Source organism: Rhagoletis zephyria, unplaced genomic scaffold (assembly GCF_001687245.7).
Source record: "Rhagoletis zephyria isolate East Lansing unplaced genomic scaffold, Rhagoletis_zephyria_1.1 Rzeph_scaffold_02781, whole genome shotgun sequence".
Lineage (NCBI taxonomy): Eukaryota > Metazoa > Arthropoda > Insecta > Diptera > Tephritidae > Rhagoletis > Rhagoletis zephyria.
This window is the reverse complement of record NW_016159865.1, coordinates 17,019-30,116: the sequence shown is the minus strand read 5'-3', so window position 1 is coordinate 30,116 and position 13,098 is coordinate 17,019. Positions and strand designations below refer to the sequence as shown.

The 13,098-nt window shown below is 33.3% G+C and overlaps 1 protein-coding gene across 2 annotated transcripts in view; it reads left to right on the top strand.

The window, feature by feature from the left end:
- The window catches only part of LOC108367701 (protein naked cuticle-like), a 68,382-nt gene that overhangs the window by 39,889 nt on the left and 15,395 nt on the right, over positions 1-13,098 (top strand). For both annotated transcript variants that reach the window (XM_017622391.1, XM_017622390.1), the window contains exon 2: positions 10,650-11,179. In XM_017622391.1, coding sequence (XP_017477880.1) covers positions 10,682-11,179 — 498 coding nt within the window. In that variant the 5' untranslated portion in view covers positions 10,650-10,681. The remainder of the gene's footprint in view (positions 1-10,649; positions 11,180-13,098) is intronic.

Below are 13,098 nucleotides of genomic sequence, written 5' to 3'. Positions count from 1 at the left end.
TTTACATATACTCCTTTATTTATACGTGTGTTTATAATGAATTTGGTACGACATTTATAGGGCGACATTATGCATTACTAAAAGCAAATATCAACTTATATGATTAATAGGGCAAACAGCGAGTTCAATTTACTAGAGTGCGAATGCAAATGCATTGCGCCGGCACCACGTGGAATTGACAATAAAAACAAGTAATTTTTAGCAAAAAAAACCGACTTCAACTCCCATATAAAAAATATATATATATCTCATGATCCACTGATCGGATCTCAACCAGATTAGTATGGGACCACCTCTGAGACAGTACCTTTCCGATGTAAAAAGAATTATCGAAATCGGTTGACGTGGTCCAAAGTTATGCGGTAACATACATAAAAAAAAAAAAAAAAATCCGACGAACTGATAACCTCCTCCTTTTTTGGAAGTCGGTTAATAAAAAATGCATGCCAGTTATGTGGCACGATATGCCAGCAAAGCCATGACTTTTTTGCATATCCATTTTTCTATGCAAATATGTTTGTGTGTCTGTAAGCATGGGATCATTTTATTGTCATTTAGTTATGCTGTTATTTTTATAATTGTTGTTGTGCTATGCGGTATTATTGTGGTGTTTGAAGTCGCGCCACGTAAAATGCAATTCGATTTGAATAGAAAATGAAAAGATAAAAGCCACTCGCCGGCACAACACGACGCCACCACCGTCAACAATGCTACGAACGAGTGCCAATTTAATGGCAAACGTGCATACATACATATGTATGTACATTAGGGTGCCTCACTAAAAAAATTAATGTGGGTTTTCCGCCGGAATTAACAAATGTATTATTTTTTAAGACTACCGCCAAGATATTTCGGAAGAAATATTCGATAACACTAACGTGGGCTGTACCGATTTGAAAACACCTACAAAAATAAAATTTTATTATAAATAAAATTAGTTTTTTTTTAATATTTAAAACAAAAGTTAAAAAAGTATTTTTCAAAAAAGTTTAAAAAATGGTTAAAACAAATGTCTGAGCTAAATTAAAGGTTAAGAAATATGTGTATAGTAAAATTTCATGTGAATTATTTTAAAAATTTTTTGTTGAAAATTTTTTCTGTATTTGTTAAATTCAGATTTTGAAATTATTCCTTATTGACATAGATTTTTTTTATTAGTAGATACTTTTACGTTGGTCGCATAAAGATTTTGCCTGAGAAGACCCCTAGTAAAATTTTCCGAAGAATAATTCTTTAGAATCATCCCACGACCTTACAAATTGGCTCTTTGAGCAGACTCTTGCAGTAATGGTAAAAGTAACCTTTTACGCGGGAGCTAATGGGTTAAAATGTTCTACGAAATTATTTCCCATGAAATTTTAGTGCATACGTCTTGACCTTTAATTTAGCTCAGACATTTATTTCAACCATTTATTTCCCTTTTTTGCAAACTTCTTAGGTCGGCACATGAAAACATTAGTAGGCCATAAAAAATATACGGGCTAACTTCTACAAATCCATCGAGTATTTTATTACTGGATATGTATACTTTCCGAAAATATTAGCAGAGTCCGGGATGGTTTCGCTATGTCACAGAGATACCGTTTTTTATGGATCCTAATGAGCATACCTCATACATGCAGTGTTGCAATTTTGGTACTTTTGGGGCTATATTTAGCTCTTTTTATTTTAAATTGCCTCAGAAATTTGCTTTTAACCCCCAGCTCTATTTTAGCCCTTTTAAATTTGAAACAGCCTATCGAAGCTCCGAAAATCTTAGCTTAATTTTAAACACTAAATTTAAATATTTCTGCTGTTTGCTTGGAAAAACACATTTTCAATTGAAAGAGTGATTGTAGCAAAAATTTAAATTGGCTGCTTGTATTAAATCTGTCAAAGTTAAAAATATCCTTATCGTTCAAATTTATACGCATGGAACTCAAAATTACTATTCTGATTGGCACAAAAAATATTTCAATGCAATGAAGCAAAATATATCTCTCGAAATATTTCCAAAGAAGATTAATTGTATTCGCTTTTCTAGAGTTTTTTGGCAATAATGAAACTCGCTCTTTTCTTATCTCAAAATTTTTTTATTTAGCCCTTTCCATCCCCTTTTTCTGGAGATGCTGGCCCTAAATATTTAGATATTTATTTCTGGCAACACTGATGAGGTGGGATTGTAGCTCGCTCCCAAGCCACATTATACCGGCTGGGTGGCTTACAGTGTTGTGCGAAATTAATTGCATACTAAAATACGTTGCAGTGACGTATGCATGAATCACGCCGTTGGCATTTTTGTGTAAGAAAAAAAAAAACTAAAAAGCCGAATGACACTCCAGCAAGGGTTGGGGATGTCTCACTACTTTATGAAGTAATATAAAACAGCAGGCTATGATCGTAAATATGTTCTACACTTTTAAACACGTGTAGGCATGTATGTATGTCAAAGCCAGCCTTTCCCATAAATACTACCAGCCTAGCCTGTCAGCGCTGTTATAGCTCACTTTTACCAATCACTGTTATTACTTGTCGTCGTACTTGACTTTAATGAGCATACTTACTGCCAATACTGGTGAAGAATTGACAGCGATAGGCTTACTATTATGGTTGTCGATTGCTTATACCTGAATATAGCGTTTTACAGCTTATAGTTTAATTTAATTAATTTCAAAGTGTATATATTCATTAGTTTGTATGACATTCATTTTAATGAGGAATTTCACAAATCTTTCCAGTGAAACGTAACAAATGGCGTTAACGCTGCAAAAAAAATGGAAAACATTGCCTTTGCCTGATTTTTAGACTAAAAATAGCATTACATACATCATGTCTAAATGGACTAGCCTCCAAAAAAAGCAATCATGCCTTCATTAGCATTATTTCAATATGGACTAGTTGCGAACTAGTTGTAAATTATGTTATGCGCGCTAAAACTTTTGGTTTTTGTAAAATAATTTTTCTAAAATTTTTGCTAATTTCAAGCAAAAATTTTGAATTTGGTTTTAACTTCAATAGTTTTTTCTTGGAGGTATACTTCACAAAATAAATCCAACTTCAAAAAATGTTCATCAAAATTTCAAAGTTTTAATTAAGAATTCAAAAAAAATAATCGATATAGTTTTGTCATGATGCAAATATTTAAAGATAAAATCGCTCGCTCAATTCGTCGGCCATTATTTATTTTTTGAAGTTTGTCTACCTTATAAAATTTTAATTTTCAGAGCGACTCAAATCCCAAATAAAAGTAAAACAAAAAACAAATAGATGAAAATAATCACATTTTCTTTTATTTGAGACTGGAAGTGAGATTGTAAGTTTGAAAACATTTTTGTTAAGTTAGCAAACTTCAAAAATATTCAGGCTGTCTCTCAGCGGTTTTACCTTCAAATTTTTGTATCATGCAGTTTTGTAACCTATTCAATTTTAGCACAAGTGCAAGTTTCAAGTCGCTAAAAATTATTGTAAATTTTTTAGGTATTTTTTTTGTGGAGGTTGTTGCTCAATTTCTTCCACATAAAAAAGCAACGGAAATTTTTAGTGACTTTAAACTTGCACTTTATAGCACTAAAATTGTATTGACTAAAAAACTGCATACTCGAAAATTTCTGAATAAAAAACTTGAAATTTTTTTGAAAAGTTTTTGAGCTTTGATTAATTTTTGTGAAGTTTGTGACTGCCTTGAAACTCTTATTTACATATGGGGGTTCTGTTATAGATCAAACTGAAAAGAAAGTTCTTAAAAACAAATAAATAAACATATTTAAGTGGCAAACAATATCATTTTTAATTTTTTACCTATTATTATGACCATTAGTGTTGTAGCTTCCCTTTAGGAATATCAATTTTTATCAGAATAGTCTAACGCTACTCGCTTATTTAGTTCCCGTTCTCTTTTTCTTTGCACTTATTCGCTAGTTTTAAATAAGGCTGTGGTTAAACAAAACCTATTCGTCGTTCTTTTTTATCCAGATTTATGTATTTTTGTTAAATTTTTGCTGCAGTGTATAATTAAATAGCTTGCCCTTTAAAGCTTAATTTGTTAAAGCTAAGCTGTGGGAAACTGGGCAGAGAACACCTGTACTAAATTAAAATAAATGTCTAAATGTACATACATATGTANCCTGCAGTGTATAATTAAATAGCTTGCCCTTTAAAGCTTAATTTGTTAAAGCTAAGCTGTGGGAAACTGGGCAGAGTAATGAACACCTGTACTAAATTAAAATAAATGTCTAAATGTACATACATATGTATATAGGGTTCGGGGATAGTTATTCCCCTTTGCTGTTTCTCTAAAGTGCCCTTAAGGTGGTATTTCATTTTGTATTCCCTAGAGCCATTTACAAACAGCTTGTGATGGGTTTAAAATGTATTTAAACTTTTTGTTGTTCTTTTTTACAGTTGGCTGTATTATTTATATATTAGCTTGAGATGCAAATACCACTATGTATCTAAACCATGACGAATTTTTTCATATTTTGGTGGCAACGATTTCACATAGAAATGTAAGATGGCCAGTGAAAAGGAAAAAAAAAGAAAAAATGGATGGACTCTATCTAGTTAAACATAGTTAATAGACTCACTATGTGAAAGTATAAATGCAAGTAACAACTACAGATAAGACCCAGCAGGCAAAAGTATCGGTACTTGACATATCACCGTGACCGGTACGAAGTGAACATGCCGGTCTTGGTGCCGGTTGTTATTTATGATAACGACCGGCAACTTTAACATGAGTTTATCATTGGAGTTGACCGATTGTTTGCGGCAGAACTGTGGTAAACTCAGAAAACCAAATTCTAGTTCTGTTCAGTTGGTTTTTTTTGGGTCGATTTAATGGCTCTTGATTGTAAACAAAACGGAATTAACCCCCGAAACATCACTCTCCTGGGAGAGGGTTTACTTAGTAATGATACCATTTTCTTACAACAACTGACACGGTGATATAAATCGCCACCGTTTGCCTGAAGGAAAGTTATGCCTCATTGATACCAGCGCTTCTAAAGCAGAGACAGGGAAGAAGTAAACAATGTAGATGAGCAAGAAAGAATAGCCTACTTTCAAAAGTTGCCTTAAGTTTCCAGAAAAATTCGGAATTGTGCCGAAAGTCTCCAGAAATAAAACACGAAGAAATAAGTAAAGTCCCGAAAAAAAACATAAACGACAATAACGCAAAATTTGCTTTATTTCACTTTTAAATGGGAAATAATACCAAAATCTGAGCTTTGCTTTATTTCCAACAAAGGTAAGTGCAGCTCTGTCAGTGTGGTAAAGTAGCTGATATTGACATCATTAAAAGATATGAAATGCCAGCCTCTGATATTTTGACCATAGAATAAAAAGCGGATTTGGTTTTTCTAGGAGCACCTGTTGATCGAAATTTGCAGTAATATACAATACTGTATTTTTGGATTATATTTAGGTATCACGTTTTGCGGTTTGACTTACTGGCTTCCTTTCTGTTATTCACTTAAGAAATTCCAAAATATGCTGGCTTGTTTTCTCAGTCCCAAGTTGCCATTGAAATAAAATGTGTTACTCTTTAAATACAGTAGTATGTCTGTTCACAATGTCTGCATAACCAAGGCATAGCTGCAAACTATTTGTCGACCAAATTTTAATCAATATTTACCTGTTATTATTTCTTGTTAAGCAACACCTTTTAGTTTTGTTTCGTTTATGTTTTTCTTTTTAACAAAATTCGCTGTTAAATTGTGACACGATTTTTATACATATATGTATGTATGTAACAAAGTTTTAATTTTTCTGCTAAGTAATTTTCAAATGGAATTGCTAAATAAAGTAGCTGGCAAAGTTTTGTAAAAAATCGTGTTACAACTTTGTTTGCCATTTGTGATAAGATAGCAGCAGACAAACGAAAAGAATTAAACCAGACGAGGTGACATAGTTGATGAATGTCATTTGAAAACCAACTAAAAGTAGTGGAGCGTGAATTTTGAAATTAAAAAAAAAGAAAAAATAACGAAATAGGTACTAATACGGTAGACAAACGGGCTCGATTATTTGCATAACCAGCCTTCATTTGCTTTAACCCATGCGTTTTCCTCTTTAAAATGAGCATAAGCAGCCGAACAAATGCACGAAATTTTTGGGAATTAACTCGGATCCGGGGAATTTTCGATGACAACACTGGTAAAAACGGCCAGTTGTTGTCTTTTGTACAAGTAAGCAAACGAAGCAGTCGAGTTTCGCGTACGCGGTAGCCGAGTGGTGAGAGTTGCGAGCTACAAGTCTGTAGCTGCCAGGTTCGTACTCGGTTGGAGCGATTGCGAAACATTTTTTGTTTTTATTATTTATTTTATATTTTTTTATTTTATTTTATTTATATATTTAATTTTACTTTATTTTATTTTCATTTGCATTATTTTATATCACATTTCTTATTTTACTATTAGTTAATTTTAATTTTTAGAAATGAATTTTGTTAAAAATTCAACAACAACTAACTGAAAGTAACGTAAAAAAATATAGAACTTATAAAAAAAAGAATGAAAAAGAAATAAAAAAGTATACTGGCCTTGGGACTCGAACCCACGACCTTGCGGCTGGTTTATTCGCATTACTGCCATCTGTAAGGGTAAAATTTTAATTTGCAAATTCAAATTAATTTTCTCCGTCTGTCTACCATATAAGATAATATAATAAAAAGGCTCTTCCTGAATTTCAAATCACGAAACATTCAAAAACTTGCGTCTCGAAAATTATTTCACAAAATATTTGGCATGAATTTAAGGTTTTTGCAAAAAATCTAGATAATTTTCGGTCAGTTAGAAACTGGACATAAACTTTTGTTATTTTGAAAGAAGGGTCGTAAATGTTTACTTTTTAATTGACATGATTTTTGGTCAGTCCAAAAAAATGGACATAAATTTGTGATAATTTAAGAACTGGAAATAAATTTTGACAATTTGAAAACTAAGCATAAAGTTATGGTTTCCTAAAAATGGACATAATTTTTGGTAAATTAAAAACCGGATATAAAGTTGTGTTAATTTCAAAACTGGGCATAAATGTATTTAAAAATGCACATACATTTTTAATCACTAAAAAACTGAACATAAATTTATGGCTTTCTTTCATGAACCTCATTTTGGGTCAGTTAAAAACTGGACATACATGCATATGTTTTTGGTATTAATTTATGGTTTTTAAAAAATGGACATAATTCCTGGTCAATTGGACACAAGTGTCGTTAATTTGAAAACTTATCACAAATATTTTTTTTAATGGACATCATTTTTGGTCAGTTAAAAATTGGACACTTATTTTTGGTAATTTTAAAACTGGACATAGCTAGATTTTGCTAGATTAAAAACCGAATATAAAGTTTGTTTTTAATAAATGGATATGATTTTTGGCCAGTCAAAAACTGCACACAAATTTTTGGTAATTTTAAAACTGCATATAGATTTTGGCCATTTAAAAACTGGGCACAAATCGATGGTTTTTGAAAAATTTAGATAATTTTTGTTTAATTTAAAGGTACATTGTTTTTAACCAATTAACGATCAACATGGCGTATATGTAACGACAGCAACATTCACTTTTTCGATCCAAGAAAAAAATTAATAAGATTACTACAAACAAAACCACTACCCCTAAAAGGGTACATAAATATTAAAGACAATATAAAAATTTTATAAAATCTGTAATTATTCATCCAGTATTTATTCTTGTGGAAGTTTACCGCAGCTGAAGCAAAAATAGTTTCATTTAATGCACACAGATGCACTATAAAACTTCCCCAATATATCCATGGATACATATGTATGTACCTATTATATATACATATACATTTTCAAACTACTGTTTACTTGTTGTCTGCGATCTTTTATTGACCATCACAATCGGCGCTTTCAAAGCGACCGCCACCACTAAATAAATTACTTTAAGGGGCAATATGTCAGTATAAAAGTTGTCGGCGCTTTCATTAATTCCAGCCATTCAGCCAAGTGGGGGCAAAAACACCATATCACATGCAGAAGAAAAAACAACAACAACATAAGTAGTGCACAACAATAGTGGCGCACCAACAACAGCGATATGAGAGCGTGTAAGCAAAAAATGAACAGCAAGCATGGAGCGACCACTGAATCAGCGCGACGGGCAACAGTTTCCCGGCAAACGATGCGGCGGCGCGTTGACGCAAGTGTTGGCTTTCAAATCGGAATGCTTGTGCAAAATAACCAAAACATAACAATGGCGCGCACGCAGGCGTTTGATGACTGGGCTGGCTGGCTGGCAAACTGTTGACCAGGGCGTATGAATAAGCTGGCGCGCGTGCGATTAAAGGCAGGGCATGGCAAGGCAAGCCGAATGAACTCAAAATCCACAAAGCTGAAGCGTTTGGCATTTCGAATAAGCAGGGGTGGGAGAATGCATGTGGGAAATACTTGGAACGCTTTTGTGGCGCCGGCTTTGAATGCATCACCATTAATTACAAAATTCTTATGGCATTTTTTTATATACATACAATTATTTATTTTTTATTTTTTGCTTTTATTGTACGTATTTCCCGCTTTTGTTATGCTGATTGCTGTACGCTTACTTTCCTACATCAGCTGAGTGGTTGGATGGCAGCTGGTTGTGGTTGGTCGGCTGACTGGCATAAACTTTTAAGCCTTTGTTTGCGATAAATTGCATGCGAGTTGGCATTAAATTCCTTGGTTAGTCAACGTCAACGACAGTCAAAGCGCCAATAGCGGCGCTGACGCCGACTTAGCGTCGAGTAAGCCAACTTGAGCATTCCAGTGGCGAGATAAGTCGCGCAAATATTTAAAACAGTTGCCTGCAAATATGTACAAAAAAAAACTAGTTGACGACGAGTTTATTGTCCGCTAGCAAGCAGCACAGTAGACGGCAACAACAGCAAGCGAAAAAATAAAAAGTCGCAGTTAATAAATAATAACAACGCGACGCGTATGACGGTAGTTGTACATATGTATGCGTGTATTGGCGTTGCATTAGCGGCGCCGGATATGCGGCGAATTAATTTAATTACATACAACGATTACAACAAACAGCTGCTTGCGCTGTCAATTTAATAACTGTTGGTGTAAAGTCATTAAGATTTAATGATGGCATGGAATCATACCTTCATACAAGCATACATGCGTATATGTATGTTTGTTTGAATGCAGGAACATCTAAAAACAGGAAGTAAATTTTTGGTAATTTTTAAACTGGACATAAACATTTCCAATCTTAAAACTGAACGAACATTTTTGGTGGTTTAAAAAGTTAGAATAAAAATAAATTTGTAGTTGAAAGTTTTTGGTGATTGAAAAATTTATCAAAAGTGTCAGTCATATAAAAACTGGACATAAATTTATGTTTTTAACATGATCAATAAAACTGGAAATAAATGTTTAATCGTTTTAAAACTGGATCATCCAATAGATGCGCATAAAAATCAAGGCATAAATTTTTGGTTTAAAAAATACAACAACAAAAATGTTGTACGAGTAACAAATTCGAAACACGTTTTCAGTTATTTAGAAACTGGACTTAAAAACTGGACATACATTTTTGCTGGTTAAAAAATTTTACATAAACTATTGGGTATTGAAAAGCGGCACATCAGTTTTTGTCGTTTAATAATTGAACATACCCTGCAAAAATCATTGGACCTTGTAGTCCATTTGTGGTATATTGGAGTACTTACAAAAGTGTTCCTCTGTCATGCTGTAGCGGACCAACTCGTGTCTCTGCACCAGCTTATTGTTTGTTACCCGATCACTGCTCGTATTTTAACGNCTTGGTTTTTATTAATTTCGAAAAAGCATTTGAGAAGTGAAGAACAAAAGCGTGTACAAACGAAAAAATATAACAACAATGCCATTGTTAATATGTTGGAGTAGTTTTGTGCTACTCTGATGTAATGCAGGGATGGAGTATATGGTCCTGCCCTAGGACATCGCAATGTTAATTGGACCATATTTTTTATATGAATTGTGGTTAATTTTGGAGTACTCCTTGATCCTTAGGGAGTACTCTTTACACGCATGCATGGAGTAGTCGCGATTTTTGCAGGGTACATAAACTTTTGGTTTCTTAAAACCTGGATATCATTTTTAGTCGTTAAAAACCTGGACATATATTTTTGGCCATTAAAAAAAATTTTAGGCAAACATTTACCGTTTAAAAACCAGACATCATCATTTAGAATAACACATAAATTTATTGAAATCTAAAAACTTAACAAAAATTCTAGCTAGATGGCTAAAATCCAGACATAATTTTTTTTATATTTAAAAACCCAGACATACATTTTCCGCTGCATTTAAAATCTGAACGTATATTCCTGGTTATTATATAAATTGTGCTTAAAATTTTGGTAATTTAAGAACTGTACGTAATTTTGGGACATAAATTTCTTGTTATCCAAAAATTTTACATACATGTTGGTCTTTTAAAAACTAGGCCAACAATTTTTTGCCATGATCAGTTTTAAATTATTATTTTTGTTTTAACTATCAGAACGTTTATTCCAGTTTCTACATTGTAAAGAATTTTTGTTCAATTTCTAAATTAAATTAAATTTATGTTCATTGTTTAATTTCACACTGTACATAAGCATATCAGCAACTTAGCTTATTATTTATCATTGTAATTAAAACTTTTTTTCTTCGCCTCTCTTCCACTTGCAGTTCAAGAATGCACCACCGACTCGGAGGAGCTCATGTACCATCAGGTGCGCGCCTCTTCTTCCTGCAGTGCTCCACCCGATTTGCTCATGGTTAGTGATCGTGAAAATAATATACCGTTACGTTCACCTGTAGTCAATATAATTGCAACGAAGACCACAACGGGGGCAACAACAACAACAACGGCAACAGCCAATCACAGCAGTGGCGGCGGCGGTGGCGTGGTGCAAAAACATCATCAACAGCATACTACAGGGCAACAGCAGCCACAACAACAGACACACAGAGAACATCAACACCAGCAACATTGTTCAAAAGATGGTAAACAACATCTGAAATTGAGTAGCAAAAGTGCTGCTGCAAGTAAATTTGTAAGCGTGCAGCAACAGTTGGCCGTTGCAAGCCAGCAGTCGCAGCAGCAACAGCAACAACAGGATGAGATTGATGGCCAACAACAGACAGCGCATCAGCAGCGGCACTCCTCACATCAGCATGGCGGCGGTGGCAACAAGGAGGAGCGCATACGGTTGGAGGTGAGTTAATTAAAAGCACAGTTGAGTGGCCTGAAAAGACCAAGAGCTGGTTTTTTTTTTTTTGCTCCAGTAACTACGTTTGAACTGGTGGTTAGTGTTGTTATTGACTTAGATTTAAAGCTTCTGCTGGTTCTTTTCTGTATGATAAAACATTTAATTTAGATGGAAATGTTTAGTACATTCATATACTTTCCGTAAAATATATCTGTTTCAAAAAGCAGTATCTTTGTTTTTTGTCCCACCTGTGACAGAATAAACAACTCTGAATCTTTCCATATAAAATTAAGTTAGAATTTCTTTAGTAATTGATAATAACTCATACATAAGTTAAATAGGTGTAGCTTTATCGAAATTCAGAATTTCTGAGTACTTTATGGTTAAATTTAAAAAATAAAACAACTTTTTGCTGTACAAATGTCTCGCAATGACAATGGAATACCCAAATGTATACATACGAAATACACCAGGAACAAAACTTAGTGAAAATAGGTTTCTTATAGTTTCTGAGCCCTTAATTTTTTTTTGTATGAAGAAGCGTTATTTTCGTACTTTATTCACTTATCTATTAACAGACTATTTTCCTTCCGATTTTTAAATAAAAGTCGATCTATAGACCTTTAATATAATGTATAACATTTTACTGGCAGACTAAGATTGTTGGGAGTATTAATCGGATAAAAACCACTATTTTTCTCTACTTTTCCACTCGGATCGTCGTTAATTTCTGAAATTTCTATGGAATTTTCCATATATTTCGTATTTATTTTCGAAAAAATAAATAATTTAGTGAAGTCGAAAGAAAAATGTCGAAATTAAGCAATTTAACTAGAAATACGGTCGTACTGAGAAAATGGCGACCTGAACCTGTTTTGAGCTGCTGTGTTCCAAAAGGTTACAAATTTCGGCAATAGTCAGCATTTTTGCTTGGAAAATACTAGTAAGGTCTGTAAAACTTTGTTACCCACATAGGGTTTGAGAAATTCTTTGCTCCGAGTTCTGTCTTGGAACTGTCGGATTTTTAGTTTTCGAGAGACATATCGAATTCCATATTCCAGTCCTATATAGAAGGGGGTATAATCCTATAGGTCTTTGAAATTGGCGATTTATTTTGGCAATTTGGTTCGGTATCATTTTCTTACAAACAAATTTTTTGCATTCTTACAGGGCATTTCTGGCTGAGAGAGTTGCAGGTACTTTGCATGACAATTGAAAGAAAGTAGGCAAGATAGTTTGAAAGATTTTTTGACGTAGAATACGTCTTACCTTAAGGTATGGGGGCTATGTTCAAATGTTGTAGTTGTAATTTTTAGAGCTTCACATAAACGCTTATTGCACGAGAACTAATAAAGCGATTTCAAAGAAAAGTGTGGCGTTTCAAAGATAAAATTCCAAACCTGTCGACAGATTCATTTTTGTAAATAACCAATTCGGTTTCTGTCGTAAAAACAACGGTAAACATTGCCTTATTTTGGGGTCAATTTTGAGCCTTNTGAGCATTTTAAAGCAAAAAATTGTTGAAAAAATTTGCAAATTTTTTTCGTTACCAAAATGGTCGAAAACCGCTCGAATGATTTTGTTTTTGTTTTCTTTAATCAAAAATTCAAGAGTTTTCCTTTCGTTTGGTATATGGGAAGTATTGGTTGATATCTTCTATATATGTTTATTTTATTCAAATATATGGGCATAAATGATTTTCCATACAAAATCACCTCGTCATCATTTTGCAAACACGTGCATATGTTGGAAGTGTGGGAAGGAGACAAAAAGTATGTATGCGTATGTAATGCGGCTTTTGATCGCAGCGTATGTACATATGTAAATGCATATATACGTACATATGAAAGTTTCAATTAATGTGGATCTGTTTGGATTTGTTATCGATATTTTTATCGATTTTGTTATCGATATTTTTATAGATT